General features: G+C 39.9%; 1 protein-coding gene across 2 annotated transcripts in view; it reads left to right on the top strand.

Moving 5' to 3' along the window:
• Positions 1–21294, top strand: part of MIDEAS (mitotic deacetylase associated SANT domain protein) — a 53307-nt gene that overhangs the window by 22120 nt on the left and 9893 nt on the right. For both annotated transcript variants that reach the window (XM_077784142.1, XM_021533540.3), the window contains exons 2-7: positions 6728–8426; positions 12507–12827; positions 13801–14146; positions 14569–14635; positions 19007–19149; positions 20008–20111. In XM_077784142.1, the coding sequence (XP_077640268.1) occupies positions 6963–8426; positions 12507–12827; positions 13801–14146; positions 14569–14635; positions 19007–19149; positions 20008–20111 (2445 nt within the window). In that variant the 5' untranslated portion in view covers positions 6728–6962. The remainder of the gene's footprint in view (positions 1–6727; positions 8427–12506; positions 12828–13800; positions 14147–14568; positions 14636–19006; positions 19150–20007; positions 20112–21294) is intronic.

Genomic DNA, 21294 nt, shown 5'->3' with positions numbered 1-21294 from the left:
CAAAACACCAAAATCCTTCTCTGTAACATCCTCCATACTAGGATGGATCTGTGCCTTTAGATTGAGTATGGAAATATTGTGGTGATGTGGATAAATAAAATCACATCCATGAATGTAAAAAGTAGGTCCAAATAGAATCGGAGTGCATACTTTGGTGAATTTGAAGACCGTTGGAACAGAAATGTACCTAATTAAATAATGTTTAAAGGGTTGCATTTTCACTGCTTCACATTTATTACCTCCTTTACCATAAACAAAAATCTTTTCTTGAAGTAGGATTTGTATTTCTCCTTGGATTGATTACTTTGTGAAGTGTAGTTCATGTATTTCCATTTAAAATATGGTAGTTCTACATTTTGTGTTATTTTGCTTGCTGTGGGTAATTAACTTCTGGTGGTGCTGAATGTCAGGAATGGTTTAGATTGGAGCAGTAGTCTGTGGTATCTGATGGTCCAATACAAGCGGCCTTATTTTGCTGGCACATAGTCTGTCACAGCATGACCACTTTCTCACACGTTTCACCTCACAGAGCTGATGGGTTTCACTTTTGAGTCTCTGGTTATTACAGTGGTTTAATAAAGCTTTATTAATTCCCATCCTCTGAAAATGGGAAAGTGGCAGCAAAGTAATTGTAAGTGTGTCCTCAGGGCAGAGGCGCCCCTACAGTCAGTCAGTTCAGTCTTTCGTGGCAGTAGAAAAGGGCCAATCACATGAAAATTTGGGTAGGTCTGTAAGTGTCTGCTATGCATACTACTTATTTAGGTGTTTGCTAGCCCCAGGCAGGTACCTTCAGGAATCAGTGGAAGTTGCCAAACTTCCTGGATGCTGTGTTTTCCCTTTTGTTGTCTGTCTGTGAAGCAGCTTTCCTTTCATCATTTTGTCTTTATTACAGGACTGCTGTAGGATTCCTTTTTTTGCTGTGTAGTGTTATGGTGTTATACAACAAGTAAGCCTTCCCCATTTCATGGGCTTTATTGATTCTAAGACTTTGGTCTGATAAATTCTCTGGATTAGTTTCATACTTGGAGGTGTTAGGGGAGATTGATACCTAATTACATTCTTTTGTAGTGGGCTTCTTTTACACTGCAGATGGCTCAGTTGCTTGGTTTTGTTTGTTTGCTTTGGGCTTCAGCTGTTGCACTTCTGTAGTGCCACGCTCCTGGAAAACACACCTTTTGCTATAGTGACAGTCATTCTGGATGTCTGGAAAATACCATACCATTTGTGATAAAGTGACAGAAACATAAAATCATCATCTTTGTATTTGGCTTTCTTGCACAAACATGGTTTATTTTCTATGCTGTGCTGTTATCCTTCCTGTTCAAGGTGTCTGAAGGTGGTGAGTAGGAGGTTGGAAACAATCCGCAGGAATTTTGATGTAGCTAACTGTCTGGAAGAAAATGTGACAAAGTGAGTGTGCCAAGAGGCTTTGGAAGGAGAGATTGAAGCTGTTTCCATATACAGCAGGGTAAGCATAGGCTATATGTAATAAACTTTGGAAATCTTTTGCAAACACAAAAACTGACCCATGTTTTCTGCCTTTTATCTGTTCATATCCAAGACTGTTGCAAATGGTGCTAGCGGTTTCACAGAGGTAGATTTCTGCTAGCTGCAACAAGTTTGTGATGACCTGTAACTCTTCAGTCATTTTCAAAAATGTAAAAGCCAGAAACAAAATCTACCCTATTGAGCCTCTTCTGACCTCCTATTGAACTGAAGGAATTTAAACTTTTTTGCCTTTCTGCACATGAATAGCACACCCAACTTACATATTTCACAGGTAGATTTCATTAAACCCATGTTTTCTTTCAGATTTGAAGGGGAGCTGGTAGCTATTATATTATATTGCTTAATTTTTGACCTTGCTTATTGCATCATATAAGTGAGTTGTTTCCTCTGTTTCTCTTCCTTATTATTAAAATACATATTATAATTCTTCACGTGTTTCATAAATGTGAAATGTTGCCATAATAATGAGTAAATTGGAGAAAGAATGTTTTATTGCTCTATCTCAGAAGGACATGGGTAATTTGCTGCATTTGTCTTAAATGTAAGATTATTCTTGGAATCTGTCCATCATCCTGGTTGAAAGTGATTGAGCTGCTTACTAGGGAGAACCATAATTTCAGTTGCTGGCAGCAGGAGGACTTAGTGAGAAATTATTGTCATCACAGTAATCTGACAGATTTCCTGTAAAGAACAGTGACATCATTGTTGCAGTTAAAGCTGAGCATGTACATTAGCTAACACAGAGGAACATTTTATTTTACATGAATAAAACCCTAAAAGAGAGGAATTTAAAAGCTAAGATGGTGGAATAAAAGATGGTCTACAACTGCAACTACAACTTGTTAGTATTCTCAGCATCCTTAATTTTGCTGAAGTTTGAGGAGAAATCAGAGTTCTGTCAGAGAGAAATGTTTGCAAATGATCTCAAAGGAGAATGAGGAGTGTGCACAATTTCAACTTTGTTACTATGCCAGATATAGCTGATGTAGCAAATGAACTAAACAATGCACAGGACAGCACAGTCCTCAAAAAGTGAGCTGAAGAGTAAGGTTCAAGATTACTACAGTGTGTGAGGTCATGAACTTGATATGTGAAACTGTACAAATATACATATGCTTAGTTAAGAGAATATTTATAGAAATGGAATAATGGTGGTTATTTACCAGTTTTACAGGCAACAGTTGCCAGTTATACAGGGAACAAATTTTGAAGAGAGATAGAGATACTTTACATTAAATGGTTACCATTGAGTGTTTTTTATTTGTTCCCTAAATAAAATAATCTTTAACTTTAGTTAAGGTTTTATTTCAGGCTTTCCAGGCTAATAATAAACTCTGACAAGATAATTGCACTGTGTTGGGATGTCTCAATAATTCTGCTTTGAATTGGGTAAAATCTGATGATGGGTGGTCTGGCTGGTAATGGCCTAGTGAGCAGCTCTGAGTGTCTATGCCCTGCACGCTTCCAATATCTATTTTGAAAGGACTTCATCATTTCAGAACAGAATCCTGGATGCAGGAAGAGACTGCTCTGTAGTCCTTTTGTATACTTCAGGAAGTTCTTCAGCATTCTTTGCCTAAATTAACTCATATGGTGTTTTATATGTGTTCATGATTTTGTTTAATGCATTAGTGCAGATACACTAGAGAAGGTTTTAGCTAAAAATGCTAAGCCTAACTTTCCTCAGTAAGGTGCCATGAATTACTTTCCTTAGGTATTTTTCCTTCTGGAAAATACTGCATATGTGCTCACTGGATATGTATATATAATTTGTCATTCTTTTTAGGTGTGGAAGTGACAGCCTTACAATATCAAAAATCCCTTAGAAATATGAAAATATTTACAGTATTAAAGGAGGTGATATACAATTAGTATTTATCTGGAGAAAGTTCAGGAGAAGTTCTTGAATGTCAGAAGCTCCTGGAAGTGAAAATAACTGATGATGTTGCATGCCAAATCATAGAGTTATTAAAACAAAATATACTGATCCTAGGTTCTACTTTTTATCTGTGCAATGTAAAAGCAATGCTAAGTGTCATAACACCTCTGTATATTTGGAGGCAAGACACAGTATCTTCTGGGAATTACAGTATTGGAACTGGTTCTGTGCTTTATTCAAAGGTAAGGAATGGTCCAGGGTGTACTGCTCCAAAGCACTTAAGCCTGGAAGCGTGTTGCCATTTTCCTGTGCTACTACAGGCTGATTCTTGTGCTGAAATTCAAGTAAAACAAAACAAAGCAAAGCAGAAAAACCCCAAAGCTGGTAATTGGCTTGGATGATGATTGTGTGAGCTCATTCCCCCAACCTCAGGAGGGAAGCCTGTTTAGTCAGCCAACAGTGCTCATGCAGTGAAGCTGCCAAGCATGATCTTTCCTGAAGCATAGTCATGCTGCAACTTGAACATTTATCACTGCAGCTTAAACTCTGAACTGTTATTATTAGAATGGCAAAGAAGATACTTTTCTGTAGATTTTCTATATGGAAAGAACTTCTAAAATGTGAATTTTGTGGTACTTTCTTTTACCATTAAATACCAGATGCACCAAATCTTCCTTTATCTTGGTGATCTCTTAGGATGTAGTTATTTTTGCATGTAACTGGGAGACCTGGGATGTTCAGTATGCGTGTTTTTTCAAAGTACCTTAAATATCTTTTCTCCCTGGTCATGTCCTTTTCACTATCCTGGGTTTTGTGCTGAATAACTTCAATTGTACATATTCCTTTTCCTCATTTACGTTATCTCTGAACTTACTACTTTTTATACTTTGCATCTTAATAGTTTTGTTAGAACTCTTTCCCAGATTGCTGCAGTTCTAAACTGGTCTGAGTTAAACCTTGTGATATTGGTATCTTCTTACCCAGTAATAGAAAAAGCAGAATCAAAGTCCACACAAGTGCAGGTTTGGAAAGTTGTGCTAATGCAATGCTTTTTTACTAATGTGAGAGTCCTCTTGCTAAAGGTCTTCTGGGTACTTTTCTGTGTGGTGACTGCAAATCCCAGCCACAACTATTAAGAACAGCATCAGCTGGGCTCTTTCTTACTTTCTTTCTTTGGTTGAAAACAAAGGCCCTTCATGTCGAAAGTTGAATGACATCTTTTTGACAATTATTGTTGTATTTTTCTTCACAGTGTAAAAAGTCTACAGCAGAATTTCAGAAAGCTGTCAGGTTAAAACTTGATCCAATGGTAATGTCTTCTAACTTTTAATATACAGAAAACCTTCCATTCTTTTTATCAGAATGCTGTGACTGATCATTACAAAAGCATCAAGAGAAAGAAAATTTTGCTGAGTTTGGAGAGAAAAATAGCTTGTGATGATCTCACAGAGTAAGACTGTCAGAAATCACTCTTAGTAGTATTACCTCAGGTGTTGAAGTTTAGCTGTTATCTCTGATACATTTGCAGTACTGCAAAAAGCAAGGAGAGAGGATGGATAGCATTAAGGCTTCTGAGAGGCATATGGCAGCTTATCCACCTCTACATTTTTGCTACCAGGGATTCAGTTTCCTGCTGTAAGATGTTTTTTCCTCTCCTAGTGAAATTTTGAAGTAGGAAAAACTTACCTTATGAAATTTTTGTTTGTGTACTAATTGCTGTTTAGAGAGAATTTTCCATCTCACGTGTCCATAATTTCTCCTATTTTCGTCCTGTTGTGATAGTCTTGGGAAATGAGCTGAGACGTTGTGCTTAGAGGAGGGAGGAATGCCCTGGCTCCGTGCTGCGGGGTGGCAGAGGTCCATGGTTTGTAGCCAAAGGCAAAGGGGAGGCAGTGTGGGGGAACAGCTATGTAACAGCCTGAGGAAGTGAGTCACTTCACTCTGAAACACAGTCCCGTGGTTCCAGTCGCACTGAAGCCAAGCTTGGCCTCTGAGGTGGAAGCTGCGTAAGTTAATTAAAACTTTTTGTCCTTTCCTTCTTGTCATGCTCCCAACCCCACCTCAGTATTAAAACCTGCACTGTACCCATATCCATCTGAGGAAGCTCAGGTTACAGGACTTCAGTGTGCTATATAATTTTGGTTTATTATTTTTCAGTTTGGAAAGCGGGATAAGTAGATTGCAGGCTTCATTGGAGGGGATGTGTGTGTTAGTCTTACCTGCTCCACTCAAGACAAACTTGATTATATAACAGAAGGGATGTAATAAGAATAGGGTTTTAACAATTTGCTGTAAGTTTCCTGGAATATATTGGCAGTGGGATTTAAAGTGGAACAGAATGCACACTGAAAAGGGTAGGAATAGAGACTTACACTAGAATGTTAGTAGTGGTAATCTGATAATATAATTGAATTTAAAACTAAACATGTAAAAAGGTTTTAGGTGTCCAAGTAGAAATACTAGTATATGTGTACACACATTAGACCTTAATCCTGCAAACTAGCCTCTTAGAGTTTGTGGATAGCTTTTCTTCATGGAAGAAGAGAATAGGAGGGTAGAATTGTAGTAGAGTGCCTGTTCTGGAAAGGCTTTCTCCTGTTATGTTTTTAGCTTTACACTAACAGATATTTGCTGATGCCTGTGAACAGCTGTTACAACAGAGCTGCCTGAACTGCCTTTCAGTGAGTGTTACCTGAGCAGGAGCAGTTTCTTTCAGCTGTTGAAGAAAACTTCTGAGGGAGCAACAGGTTGAGCAGGCCCTGGCCCTAGGGCTTGGACGCTCAGCAGGCAGTTCTTGACCAGAAATCATCTGTAATCATTGATGGTATATGTGTGACTGATGGACTGTTGCCTGACCCTTTTCTTTCAGAATTCTGAATTGAGCATCTTGCTGCAAGTTTGGCTGCAGTCTTCATGTACACACGTGTCTTTTAAAGGTCTTTGGGAAGCAAGCCATGATGGTTTTTTGTTTTGTGGTTTTGAGTTGCGATTAAAACCAGATTATTCTGGCTACAGGAAGATGTGGAAGTCATTGGCCAGATCAGAGGTAGTAAAGAGTAAGAGTAAAACTTTCAGGATGAACTTAAGTGATTAGTCAGAATTCTTGTGTGCAATAGGGAGTTGCATCATGCAAGTACAGTGTGGTATCTATTTTGTAAAACTAAGTTGTTTTGTTTTGCATTCTTCTAGCAGGTCACATCTGTTGTTTCTTCCATCTATTATCCTGGTCTTCATTTCCATGGGAGATGGGACAGACATACACATTTTTGCTTATCACATGAGCATTCATAGGCCAGTTATGTCTGTTGATGATTCATTGCAATTGCTTCTCTATTTCAGGACCTGTAACTAAGTGGTCCGTAGTGACCTCTGAACCACAAAGTATAAGAGTGAAAAGAAGTGGGAAAAGCACACAAAGAAAAAGGAAGTGAATGCACTTTCATCTGGACTTCTATCCTACCATTTATTACTGAAGCTGAATGGGAAAGAAAGACTGCTGTGCCTTTCCTCCCCCAACCTCAGGGATGGGTGGATTATAAATACTGTGTGTGTGGCTGGGAGAATAGACTGAACCATGAATCTTCAGGCTCAGCAAAAGTCTTCAAGTAAACGGACTGGGAAACGAGTTGCCTATTTTAATGAGCAGGACATAGCTGTGCCATCAAAAGAACCACAGCAGCAGCTTAAGGAAGGGCAGTACTATGGTCATGGAGGGAATATACCAGTCTCCCAAACTATGGAGATTTCTCATCCAGGAGGATTAACAAGTGCACCCAACAACGTTGCTTTGATGAACTCTGTTTACAATCAAGATAGGGGAGAATCAGTGATGATGCCCCAGTCAGTAACAGCTGTCAAATGGCAGAATTCACTAATGGGAAACCGGTTGCCAGAGAGGGGTGACAGCCACTGGCAGTCTCCACCTTCAATGTGGAATCACAGTATGGTTTTTGGGGGCAACCCAAAAGGACCCCACTCCAATGCTGGTGCCCCAGGTTTCTATGGCCACCCAGAAGCCATTAAAAGAAATCAAGAGAAAGGAGTATTTGTGTCACAGCTGGATTTATATGGAGATGCTGTCCAGCAGATGATGTCTCAGAAGGCTCAGCTGGAACAGCAAGCCCTGGTTAGACAACAAGCTCAAATGAATTCTTTTCATCAAATGCAGAAACAGCAGCAGCAGAATCAAACTCTGCCATTGCAGCCTTTCCAACTTGCATTTGGTCACCAAGGCCAAAAGCAAGGTCTTCCTGAGCTATTACATGTATTCCAAGAAGCCCCAACTTCTTCCAGTCCAGCATTTACTGCACAACAAAAACAGCAAGCTCTTCCCCAGCTACAGCTCTTCGAAAATTTCTATCCTCAGCAGCAGCAGCAGCATCAGCAACAGACTGCCACACAAGCCTTTGGTCTGCAGCAAACAACTTCTATAGCACAGCCTCATGTGGCAGCTGCAGCACCTCAGCATCACATGATGCCACACCAGTTTCAGCAAGCAGAGAGGAACCAGGAGCTATTCAAGGCATTAACAGAGCAGAACCAACAGGCTGTTCTACCTCAGACGCAGATTCCCTTTCCAAGAAGGTCACGGAGACTCTCCAAAGAAGGTGGCCTGCTGACATCTGCAGGAGAAGTGTTGACTTCTAAGCAGGCAGAACAGCCACCTAGCAATTTATTTCTGCATCACTGGCAAACACATCAGCAAGAGGTCCCGTTACAGCAAACACCTGAGTCATTGGCCCACAGTAAAAGTAGCTATTTGCACCCCAAAAGATTGGATCTGGGGCAGAAGGATGTCCTGGTGAATAGTGAGCAGTGCCAGATGGAAACAGACAGGCAAGCTGCAGCCCACAATGGTAGAGATGAGGAGAAGCAGGCAGCAGCACCTGAAGAAAACACTCAGAGAACTAATGATCTTCAGAGTGTCAGAGGTGGTGTAATCCAGAGTACCCGACGGAGGCGACGTGTTTCTCAAGAAGCCAATTTGCTGACTTTGGCCCAAAAAGCTGTTGAGCTGGCTTCTCTTCAGAATGTAAAGGTAAGGTATAGACCCTAACCAATATAACATGTGTTAGACTACAAAATAGGGCTGAAAGGAAGTTATGCAGGATAGGATAGTATCTTGAAGTGTGCAACAAGGGCAACTCTGGTGTGGAGGCATATAAGTTCAGCTACTCTAGTTCATAGATGTGGGAGAACAGAGATGTAGTGTAGTAAAACCACTAAGGGAAAGTTTTATTTCAATAACACCAAACATTATTTTAGCCCATAAAAATGAAAATATGGCTGAAAATATGAATGTTTTTAGCTTTGGTCTCAATGTGATCAGGAGTTTTGAGAGGCAAGTATAAGCAGCTTACTTGTTGTCTTTTTACCAATTTAATATTCTCTTTCTTTTTTGTTTAAAGACTTAGGCTTACCTGCCAGTTTTTCAGTTTCAGCAGTTGAAGTGTTTCTAAAATTCTCTATCTAAAAATTACATGTTCAATATTTCTCAAATATTAAAAGTCAAAGGAAGCTTCACTTACCTGAAGGACCTATACCAGGCATGACAAAGGCCTGTCTCGTGCAGCATCCTGTTTCTAAGAATGACCTAAGAGCTGTAGAATGACCTGTCTGCCCAAATGACCTGTCTGCCCATAGACCTCCTGTACGACTTAAAGGAGAAGAAAGTGCTGACTGATTTGGTAGTTCACTACTCCTAAACTTTTGATATCCCATCAGTCTAAACTGAACAGTATATTTTCCATATGGCAGAATGACAGAGTTCAAAATTAACTAGTCTATTGGGAGACAAGTGATGGGATTAAATTTTGGAGTTGAGTGAAGATTTTTGAAGGGATTGTTTTTTAATGTTTTCTTAGAGTTATGGTTTGCCTAATCTTTCATTGAGTGCTTCTTAGGAGGCACACTTTTCCTTGGAAGTTTTGTTGCCAAAGGCTGAAGAAATATACGTTACATGAGCTACTTTTACCTACACTTTTGATATCTGAGTTGCTATCCATTCAGACGATAAAGGGAAGGGCATTTTGTTGCCTGTTTTGTTCTTATCATCCTTTTTATCCTAGTCTGTCTGTCACTGTTTTTCCCATCTCTTCCTTAGTGGAATGTGCTGTTTGAGTGAAAGAACTAAACTAATAAACAATGAGCTGAATATCCATAGCCTGCTCCATCTCTTGGACAGCAGAAAGTTTGATGTTGGGTTGATGCTCTCTTCAATCCTTTTTGCTCTAACTCCAGTTGAACCAGCAGATTTGATAAAGAAATGGTAGTACATAGTAGCATGGTGTATTTGCTCATACTTTGCCAGCCACTGTGTGGTTATATTGCAGAAGGCCTGCAATGCACATGGCACTTGGATCACTAACAGTGTCAACAAGAAGCACATAGAGCATTTAGGAAAAGGCCCTGAGAGATGAAGCTAGAAATTGGCTGTTTGAAGGCACGTCTGCTTGCAGTCAGATTCATAATGTAAAGACCAGAGAAGTGTTTTGACAGATGCTCTTTTGTTCTTTGCAGTTATGCAAGCATAATGGCACTAGCAGAAGAACTCGTTATGTTTAGATCTCTTCAGGTTTTCAGGAGGAGGTTTTGAAAGATAATAAAATTCTTACCAGAGGTCTGATGGATTTTACATCTTTAAGATGCTGGATATTATGTCAGGGAGAAAAAGAAGATATGTTTGCTGAATGAGAGTGGGCTGCTTCTCTTATGAGTGTCTTTCTATTAAAAACAACCTAGAATCTTTCTCTGCATAGGTTATCTGAAGAGTGTGTAGAAGGCCATAGAGTTAAATTATTGATTGAAGAAGATAACATTCATAATTTGAACTAGTTTTTTTAATATCCCAGTCTAGGTATGTGTACCTTACACAAAAATAATATTCTGGACAGCAATATCTGTCTACCTGCAGTGTCACAACTGATGCTTTGCACCAGAGCTGCCTGTGGCTGCCTTTTTTTTTTTCAGGTGATGCAAGCTTGTTGCTGCCTACAGGCTGCAGTAAATTCTCAAATCCTAGTTTAATTGTTTCAATGTGACTTCTTTTCTTCTAAAAGTACAGAAAAAAATTTCTCAAATCTGAATGGTTATCTGAAAGGATGTCTGAATTTAAATAGTCCTTTATGGAAGGAAGATAAATTTTGGTTACCTAGCTGTTTTTCTCTGGCACAGGGCAGGGCACCAGCTGCTACAAACAAAACGGGGAAAAAAAGTTTTGTTTGCAGAATTGTAGTTGTGGACTCGCCTCTTTCATGGACAAGCTTTGGTTTGACTGCAGACAGAAGCTGCCTCCCCTTGATGAAGATGATGCACAAGGATAGCAGAAAGCACTATGTAGGCAGGTGTTTTTAAAAGGATGGTGTGGTTTCTAATCAGATCACATATGTGGCCTTGGAACAGTTCTTTTGACTGTTGCAGTTGGGTTTTTCTGTGAATTTTAAGTTTTTTGAGGGATAGACAGGATTGATGCAGGAATGTCTGATAGGTTTCTGTGGATTTCCCGGAGGACTCGAGATGACTAGTTCATATCTCGGTATTTATGCAAGAGTCTAAATGAAAGTGCCACATGTCACACTTGCTGCAGTTATCCAGCAGCCCTCCTGCCCCAAATTCTGCAACAGGCATGTTGAGGTAGCTGAAAATCCCCTACCAGGTCCCATCCTTTCTGCTTACCTCTGTGAAAAATCTAACAGCTGAGAAACTATTTAGGGATCTGAACCAAAAGGCTTAATTTCAAAATTAGTCATGTCTCTTAGTAAACATTAGGTATGTGTGAACTTTTGTGATCAGAAAAGCAGTGGTGTGGACATTTTTAAGGATGTCACAATTACTTATATTAAGTCCCAACTGATGCCTTTTCTCTATCAGTGCTACTGTTCAGATCTTCTCTTCTTCTTTTGGAGGGGTCATCTCTCCCATCTCTGAGGAGGAGTCCTTTGTTGTTTTCCCCCGAGTTTTGAAAATAAAAGGAGCATAGTTAACCAATAGAGGAATAGAGGAAAGTGACACTTTTGGGTGACTATTGCACTTTTGAGCTGCCATAATTTCCTTCTTGAAGTCAGCAAATTAGTTCAGGTCTCTTGACCCAGGAAGTACCTGAGGTTTTAGATTGGTCAGAATTGGTGTTTATTCACACATTCACATTGTCATTACATGTTGCTGTACCCAGAACATGGTGGAGGGAAGCTACCAAAAGATACAGGAACCCTTTTATGTCTAGAGTCAGTGGACTCCAGTGATGTCTGTCAACATGATGAACATGATGAATGCCATCCAAACCCAAAATGGGTGGTTTTATGGGAAAGTACAGGAGCCTGACACCAGTCTGAAGTGAAGACAGGTCCTGAGACCTCATTAATTTGTCCTGAGGCTTATTCTGGGACAATGGATGCCACTTGTGACTTTACAATTGTGCGTTCCATCACTGTGTGGTAGGGGTGTACATCTGCAGTGTCTGTGAAGAAGGAGTCAGACTTGTAAACTGCAGAGTAAGTTACAGAGTAAACCTTTCTGTGCAACTTAGCCCAACTCTAATAAAAGGTCTTGAAAGGAGACAGTCCTGGATCTTCTTGATATAGTAGATTTTATATGCTCAATCTTGTTATCTGGCTTATTTTGAAGGCTTAATGTTTTCCAGAGTCAGAAAAAAAAAAAAAAATGAAGCAAAAAAACTAGCTCTGGGTTTGGGTTTTTTTTTGTGTGAGAGATTTAATTAAGATATTATCATGGTTCAGTCTTCCCTAGAGCAGAAATCCAATATTTGAAATTAATAACCTGCAGCTTTTGATCATTACTAAAACTAAAGAGCTGTTGTTGAAAGTTATAAAGCAGGACACAAATTCATATAGAAAATAAAATGTTAAAACATAGGTAGTGAAACAATTCTTAAGAATGACCTATATAAGTGTTCTAGCAGTTGAGACTACAGGCAATTGTCAAGTTATTCTGTGGAATTTTATTAACACTGTGAAGTATTTTTTTTTCCTCCAGTAATGCTTCCAAATCCATTTCAGCTTGCAAATTGCTTTGAGAAACTTGATATACACTGAAAGTGAGATGATATCTCATTTATTACGTAAGTAATACAGAATTTTTAGGACTCTGTATTTCTTCTCAGGAGCTGGATAATTCAGAGGAGAAGAAGAGCGTACTAGTAACAGCTCCAGGACCTACTGCAGCTTCAAAAAGTGTTGTGGAATTCGCCTGCTCTTCACCAGCTCCCAAAAAAGCCCGGGAGGATAACAGCCTTGTGCCTCTTATCATTCCTGTGTCTGTACCAGTGAGAAAAATTGACTTGCAGAGCCTTGAAAAGGAAAAGTCTGAGGATGGAAAGCTCCAGAGAGGCCAAGCAAACGATCGAGCTCCGTGTGAACGGAAGCCTTCTGTGATAGTCACTCGGAGGCGATCTAATCGTAATAACATGGAGACCTCGAGTCAGGTATGGATGGACTAAGAAACCAAAGATGAGCCACTTCTGTTAAATTTAATCACGCAGTTTTTAGCCATGAACTTTTCTATTAAAGTAGTTTGATTTCAAGACTTGGAACTTGGACTGTCTGTAGTCTGGGGATTTTATCATAATGTTACCATATATTTGGGCATTGCTGGCTTTTCATGACCTACAGCTAATGCTAGTAAAGCCAGGCAGCACCTCACTGAATTCACTAAACAGTGAATAAAGCCACATGGAGAGTAAGACTAGAATAATAGTCTGTCTGTGTCAAGAGTGCTTTCTTCATACATACATAAATACCAATGAATTCTAAGTAGTGCACATATCTGTCAATGTGAATAGAATCCAAAGTGAAGATTTATTCTCATGCAATTGAAAATCTTTACTGAGTTCTGAAGGTCAGTACTTGAGTGTTCCCCTGCAGCATGGTAGTGATGAGTGGGTGGATTGATATTTTTATTTTCCCTCTCTTCTATCCAGAAGTATAACAGAATGTTCAGATAGCAGAGACATGGCAGGCATCTGGGGAGGTTTCTCTGCATTTAAATGCCTAACCATCTAATAAAATGCTGTTATATTGTCTTCTGTTCTCTTAGCGCTATTTGGTGTCACTGTGTAGCTGTATCAGTGTTCTGGTGTATCTGTACCAGGGTTCTGCTGTGCTTTTTTGTTCTCTTTTAAAGCTGCCATGAATGCTGGACCAGATGTACATGAAGTTCTTGTGAAATATAACTTCATAATCACATGAGCTAGAGCTGCTACCTAATAGTTCCTGTGTCCAGTTTATTCCATTCCCTGTGTTCTTCCTCTCACTTTCCCTTTCTGCTAATTTTGAGACATCCTCTAACTGTCCTATCCAGATTTTAAGCTGCCATGAAAAAATATTGTCATCTCACTGAAGTTGTAAAACAACCTGAGATTTTAAATTAAATTAACAATATGATTTTTTTTCTAATAGCATGAAGATGCTGTTCCAAAGGATGAAGCAGAGGGCTTTGCCCGAAAACCAAAGCAGCGGCCAAGACCCGAGCCACTCTTCATACCACCAAAAGCTGGCACCTTTATTGCACCACCTGTTTATTCCAACATTACTCCATATCAGAGCCACTTACGGTCACCTGTCCGTCTGGCAGACCATCCTTCAGATAGGAACTTTGAGCTACCTCCATACACTCCTCCCCCAATCCTTAGTCCAGTGAGAGAAGGATCTGGGCTGTATTTTAATGCTATCCTCTCTTCAAGTGGTCATTCGGTTGCACCTCCAATGACTCCCAAAAGTGGTCACAGAACTCTGCTTAGATCAAGTAAGTTTCATTTTAACCTTCCTTTCTTGTGTAATTTATGATTAGGAACTGTGGAGCATTAGGAGGAACATCATGCCCTTAGGAGGTGTGATTGTGTGAAACTGGAGCTTCTTCCTGATTGTCTGGGAGCTGGAATAGAGGAAATGCAGTGTGGCTCCATCTCGGCAGGGATGTTAAGATGGGTTCACAAGCAACCTGCAACACCCTCTGCTGACGTTCTTGGGAATGAAAAGTCAGTTCCTCTCTCAGGTTGTCAGTATCTTGAACTGAGGGGAAGAAGGCAAGTTCCTTGTCATCTGAAACACCTTTATTTAGCCTGGGGGTACTTTTTTTGAGAGATGGACAGCTCTGATTAGATTTGCAAGCTGTGTAAAAAGTAAATCTCAGATGTGAAGCTGAGCTGTTCTTCCTTCTCTTTGCAGATAGTTCTGAAGTTACCCCTCCGATTCTTACAGTAGTGGGGGAAGCCACACCAGTCAGCATTGAACCGTAAGTAGCCAGTAGATTCAGTCTCTTAGCAAAAGTGCTTCCTCCTAAAGCTTCAAGTTGCTCCCTGTGTGACCAATGTATCTCTTAGAAGCATTAAGACTATTCTTATTGGTGGTTCAAAATATAAGTTGTCTTGATTAAAAATTACTCGATATGATAAATAGTGTTTGTTTGGGCAAATGTAATTCTGGTGACACTAACTGCTGTCTGTTGTTGCTCACCTGTCTCTGGGCTGAATTACTGTTAGTTACCTAAAGAGGAATCAGTCCTGTGTTGTTGTATATGAGCACTTCTTTGTATGCTGTGTGCTTGTTTTAGGTCGGGAAGATGATGCTCCTTTAGAAGAAGGACAGAATGTCCTTGGAAAACTGGGGTTAGCTCTCACATGGACTGGCCCAATTGAAGGTGTGTTGTAGCTGCAACACAGCTGTGAACACCTGGCTTTCCCCTGGGCGAGCTCAGCCTGAAAATGCCACGGCCAGTGGCATATGGGGTGTGTGCCCTGAGCTAATCAGCCTTGTTGGTTTTAGCTGGCTGTGTGCTGGGAAACCTGTGGACACAGCAGCAGTAGGGAACACAGTCTGGAGATGCTGAAGCTGGAATTGTGAGCTTAGGCTTGGTGCCAGTTCTGCTAAACCTGAGCAGAGCTGCAAATATCTTTGCGCAGCCTTTGCCAATGCTCTGGGAGTGTTATCAGTTCAAGCTCAGTACTGCAAAAGTACAGCAAGGTAGTGTAGTTCCAGTTCATTGCTATACCTAATTAATTAATTCCTGCAAAATCTAATCATGGAGATGCATGGAAGCACCCATATGGCATAAAAACACCCACATGGCTCTGCATCTGACTGTGCAGTCAGGAATCTCTGCTCTAACTCTGCAGCTTATCCCATAACATTTGCGATACTTAACTCAAACTTTCTTTTGCTTTTATCCAAAACGGTTTTTATTTTAAAAATGGACTGGAGCATTTGCTGACAATTTCTTTTTCTTGCCCTTTTTCCATTCTCCCTTCTTGTTTGAAGGTCAGTTTTCTGCACTTGTCAGAGCAGCTGTCCTAAGCAAATGTTGCAATTGTGAATGAATGTCATCTTAAGTCTTACTGAACAGACGCTTATGCAGGAAGATTGCTTTTAACTTTTAATGACAACAAATTATTAACCTGGTGTCATTCTGTGCTTGGCAGCACTGTTGTGGTCAGTTATGTAGACATATCTTCCTTAAAGAAAATATGGCAGAAAGCACTTTTTTTAAGAAGAAAAAAAAGTCTAATTGGCTTTGTAGTCTTGTCAGAAGTTGACTCTAACTTGTGATTGCCCAGTACAGTGGTCTTAATTGCTTGTGCTTTGCCAAACCTTCTGTTAATGCTTTTCAAAGGTTATTTAATTGCAGTGATTTGAAATAGGAAATGTGATAATGAAGCTTAATTCTTTCTGAAATGGTACAATAGGCATCTGTTGTCACAGATCCTTGTGTCTTGCTGGTCTTGTAGTTTAGTTGCACCGAACTGCTGAAGTAGGCAGCCTTAAATATACCTGTGGTGCATCAATGTGAACTGCCTTCCCAGTTCACAGCCTTAATTCTGGATGTTGTCACACTTGGTTCCCATGGCATCCCAGGAGCACCATTGGTACTTACAGGCAAGAGCTCTTGATGTATTGAAATCTAGACTTCATCAGTAAAGGAACAGAAGAATAATACAACTTGAATGAATCTCTGGAGATCATCTGGTCCAAGCCCCTGCTCAGAGCAGGCCAAACTTCGGTTACCCAGATCAACTCTTGCTGTAGAATTCTGGTTTCATTTGGGCATTGCAGGTACGAGGTGTAATTCAGTTTTTTCTAGCCCACAGATGTCATATTCTGAGTTCAGTTTCAAAATGGAAAGCAACTTTCAAGAAGGCCCGCATTCTTTCCCTTGCTCCAGATTTTCCAGTCTCTTTCTTTCTCGGAAGTAAGGTTAGAGGTGTCTGTGCCCTGAGACATGAAATATCCCAAATTTCTGATGAAATTCTGGTTCTACTGCAAAAACACCTTTTTATCTGTTGCCAGGTGACAGCAAAGTGTCAGTTTCAAGCAGTCATTCCTTCTAGGGCAGATTATAATACTTTCCTCCTCTGTGAAACTGCATGCCATAACAGTAAGCAAGACTAATCACAATGAGTAGAAAAATTCACATGAACATTACTCTGCAGTCCATCTCAGTATGCTCTGAAAGGAGGGCTGGTTTACCAGGGTAGTTGTTTGGCTTTGCTTTTTTAGCAAGGTCTTCTCAGTCGTGCATGAAATCTCTTACTTTTCATTTTTAGTCTGGATTGTGTACTTTTACTGTCCAAGATGAATAGGATAAGTGAAGGAAAAATAGAAAATTATATAGTATTATAAACAACTTTTGTACCTGTAAAATACTTAAAATCAAATTTTAATGTTTTCTTGGGGTTCTTTGTTCTTGCATGTTCCACTTTAGTGTGCATTTGAAATGAAATTACTTTGGAGAACCAGATCCTGATAGAGTTATAACAAGGGGCATTAGAGATGCAACCTTTTCATGCAACATTGCTTTAGTTCATCCCTGCCCATGGCTGTGATTTGAAATGCGTATTGTCCCTGTTGCTTTACCTTCAACAGGGATTGGAAACAATGTTTTTGGGGAAAAAGACAGATAGTACATGGCTGCCTACATAAAACTTCCCTACTTACATCTATCATGCTTGATGTCATCTTGCCATCACCTACTGAGAGGAAGTTAGCATCAGTCTTTGCATCTAGCAGATTCTGGAGGAAGGAATCCAAGAAGGAATCCCACCCCACTTGTGTGGAGCTACTGCTGAATGGGCGATGAAATTGCAACAAACGTATTGTTAACTTCTGCATTGCTTTGTTTACACATGAACTGTTCCCCTTAAGGACATCTGGATCTGCTGTAGATGCAAAAAAAAAAAAAAAAAAAAAAAAAAAAAAAAAAAAAAAAATAGTTTGCAGAATATCTTTTCATGTGTTTTAGAAGTCAGTCATTTTTTTGAACATGGGCTTTTCCAACACATGCCATCTTACAATGCAAGTATTTCATAATAATACCAAAATGAGGAATTGGGTGTAAAAAGGAATTAAGATATTTGCTTCTTCTCCTTCCATACCCATTTCTTCCTGTTTGATAACACAGGACTTCAAAACACCATATTGAAACACTTGCTAGTATCTCTGTATTTTTGTACAGGTTATATATTGTTTTAAGGCTTCCTCATACCTTTTCCAAACTGCTTTTCATAATAAACATCTGTGTGTCATTTCAGAAGATGAGAAAAGTCTGGAGGTTGGCATTTCTTAGAAGTTTTTGTTATTATTCCTTATTGCACTAGATCATGCTCTTTCTCTGGTAATTGTGCTAGGTGTGAGGCACGAAGTCAAGACTTGAGAATTATAGCAAACCTTGCCTTGGGTGCAGGGAGTTTTATTTTTTTCTAGTGAAGCAACTCCAGAATTTTATCATCTTCTAGGCACTGCCTAATCTGCTCTCTCCAAAAAAGAGCGTCTTTTTCTATGCTTTATTATTTCAAGAGCTATCAGTGTGGTTGACTAACATCTGAATGAGAAACACTTTTGCATTGAGTACATAGTAGAATAGTCTTTCAGTGGTGGTTCTTACCCACCTCTGTGCACAAAATCATGTTTGCTAATAAAGAGAAGAATCTCTGTGGATGGTCTTGACTTAAAGCAAATGTGGATTGCATGTAGTGAAAAATCTGTCTGCTAATTCAGATGTAAAAGTATGAGATTGCTGGTGAAAGAATAGAATTTGGGCTTGGTACAAAATGAGTGATACAGGTTTCATTGTTTTATATTTTTGGTTTCAGTTGTTAGAAAGAGTACCTAGAAGACACCAGCTTGTGTCAAGGTCATAAAGGACCAAATTTTGATCTTGCTTTGAATGGGAAGTTGGACCAGATGGCAGTGTTTAGGTTGAAAAGGACTTTTGGAGACTCTGGTTCAGTTGTTAACTGACAAAACGTTAATACTAAAACAGGCTCACACTATGTGATGCCTGAGGAGCAAGCTTGCCATAAGAGGACCTCTCAAAAAGTGATGGTTATTGGGAGCTAATAACTATTCTTTGAGCAGCTATTAGGGGATGCTAATTTAAATACAGTTTCAACCTATGCTAACAAAAAAAATAGAAACTGGTAATAGATGTAAAACCTCTCAACTTCTGAGTTATTTATGTAACCTACAACACTGTTGGTGTTATATGCAAGAGCCTGCATTTGTATATACATTTGGCTCTTCATTTGGTTCTTCATTAATGTTTCTATCAGAGAGGAAGACTTTCTGGGTATTGTAACAATGGCCTGACTGTAACGTTTTTCCTTCTCTGCAGGCGAATAAATGTAGGAACTCGCTTTCAAGCAGAAATCCCATCACTCCAAGACAGATCTCTAGCAGAAGCTGATGAACATAAAGCAGAGCTGGTGTGGCAGCCATGGGGTGACTTGGAAACCAACAAAGTCACCCAAGAGAATGGTAAGAAGGTGGAAGGCTGTTAAAGAGGGCAGAGTTGTTGCAGTGGTTGTAGGGGTAACCACTACTGTAGGCATAATTAAAAATCTTGTAGAGCTGCCATTCAAGTGGCATGTCTGAGTGGTCTTGAGAAAGAGTTTTAGGAGCTAAACTTGTTTATCAGATTGCATGTTGGGGTAAGGGGAGGCTGGTAGGATTGGTTCTTTTGTGAAAAAAGAACCAATGAACTGTGAAAAAACTGGGACTGTTGCTTCTGTCAGGCCAAGAGCAGCCTTTTGTTCAGTGAAGCTTCCTTGGTTTTGTTAACATTTGAAAACCACACACACTCAACTCCTGTATTTTTGAGGGATGTTCTAGATGTAATAGTATTTTTTAAAAAATCAAGTTGTAGGCTGATGAGAAAGCAGGAGTTGTGGTGGCTAGTAGCAGACCTGGGGAGCTGACTGCTTCTGTTACACATGGATTTTGGCCTGTATAAGTCCTGAATAGAAGAGGAAGTGGGCAAGCTTGGAAGAAATATTTTTGAATGAGAGAGAAAAAAGGGTTTTGTGAGATGGAAATTCACAATACAAGGGTGGTTTCAAGAAATGTCTGAGGTGAAGGGAGGGTGGGAAGACAGAGCAGGGAGGAGATTTGCAAGAAATTCCATGTGTAAATAGTGCTGCATGACCTTGTAGTCTAATAGCGTTCTGGGGTCCAAATTTGACCCAGGTAAATTTGCAAGGACATTGAGCTTTTCTGAGTTTTACTTTCTGTTATGTCTATTTCTCCTCCAAAAGAGGTAATTAATCATGTCAATCCTGTAGGAAACTTCATTTTAGTCTTCTTTTCTGATTTTTTTTGGTACCCCCGTGGAAATAGTGGAAAACCTGCTAGCTGCTGCTTGTTCAAGCATTTTTCCTGGGGCTGGAACCAACCAGGAGCTGGCATTGCATTTCTTACATGAAGAAAAAGGAAGCATTCTGGTGAGTCTGCCCAGCTGTTCACCTCAATGTGGTCAAAGATATTAAGGAAGGTCAGGTAACCTCTCATTCCTGAGATGAGAGCCTTGCAAATTCCTTTCAGTGCATCTGGTTCCCATTGTATGTGTCCCTTGTATGTCCCTAAAGTGGGTTCTGACTGATGCACAGTTCCATGTGCACTTTCTATCTTTTATATTTCCAACTTGGACATATTTGGCTTTTTAACAAACACACTGACAGTCTATCAGGGCAAGTGAGCCAAGACTGCTAAATGAGTCTTAGATGTTGTCTTCCTGGAAAATTTACTATGTAGAAAGGAAAAATAACAGGCTAAAGCTGAAAGCTGAGTCAGAGGGCAGTGTCTTGCACCTCTTTGTTTTGGTAGATCCCATTTGACTTCTCTCTCTGTCTGTTGAACAGCTGTGCTGCTAATTTTGTATCAGTATTGTAAGACATGATACACTTTCATTATTGCCCTTTGACACCCCTGGGAGGTAATATCAAAGAGCAGAGCAAACAGCAAAGCTTTGTCATATTTTTACAGTTCTATGGCTGATTTAACCTGGCATAAATCAGCCCTGTGGTCAGGAGTATCCCATACTTTTGCCTGGCTGCTTGTTTCCCATCCCCTGGCACTGACACTTGTGAGACTACATGAACTTGCATGGGAGAAGAGCTCAAACAGAAAGTAGTTTTTGTCCATGTATGTGTTAGGTTTCCAGCAGCCCATTGTTGAGAATGTTGCTGTTGGCATTAGGGAGGAGCAGGACTGCCTCTGACAAGAGGAGCTCATTGTTCAGGTGGTTAAAACTGCCAGTGGAAGCATGATTCTGTTGTCTCCTTCCTACAAAATTTGAAAGCTTTTCTGGTTTAAATGAAAACTAAAAAGCAGCTTGAGAGATGGGCATTTTGAGTGTGTAATCTTTCAGTCACATGACTGCTGTTTTATTTTGAAATAATGCTTAGTCAAGTGAGATCAGAATACAATTACTTGGATGTATAAGACAGGTATCATTCAGGATGTTTTTGGATGTGTGTGTATTAGGCCTTTGATTAATGAGAGGAAACTGATGCAAGATCTCTATCTACGGAATTAGCTCTCTCCCAGTACCCTGGTGGTTGTGTCAATTCACAGATATGAAGAGGTGCCAAGAGTGTTCCACTTGCCTGTGATACCTAAGATTAG

Source organism: Lonchura striata, chromosome 6 (genome assembly GCF_046129695.1).
Source record: "Lonchura striata isolate bLonStr1 chromosome 6, bLonStr1.mat, whole genome shotgun sequence".
Lineage (NCBI taxonomy): Eukaryota > Metazoa > Chordata > Aves > Passeriformes > Estrildidae > Lonchura > Lonchura striata.
The sequence above is the reverse complement of the archived record's forward strand: the minus strand, read 5'-3'. Positions and strand labels throughout refer to the sequence as shown.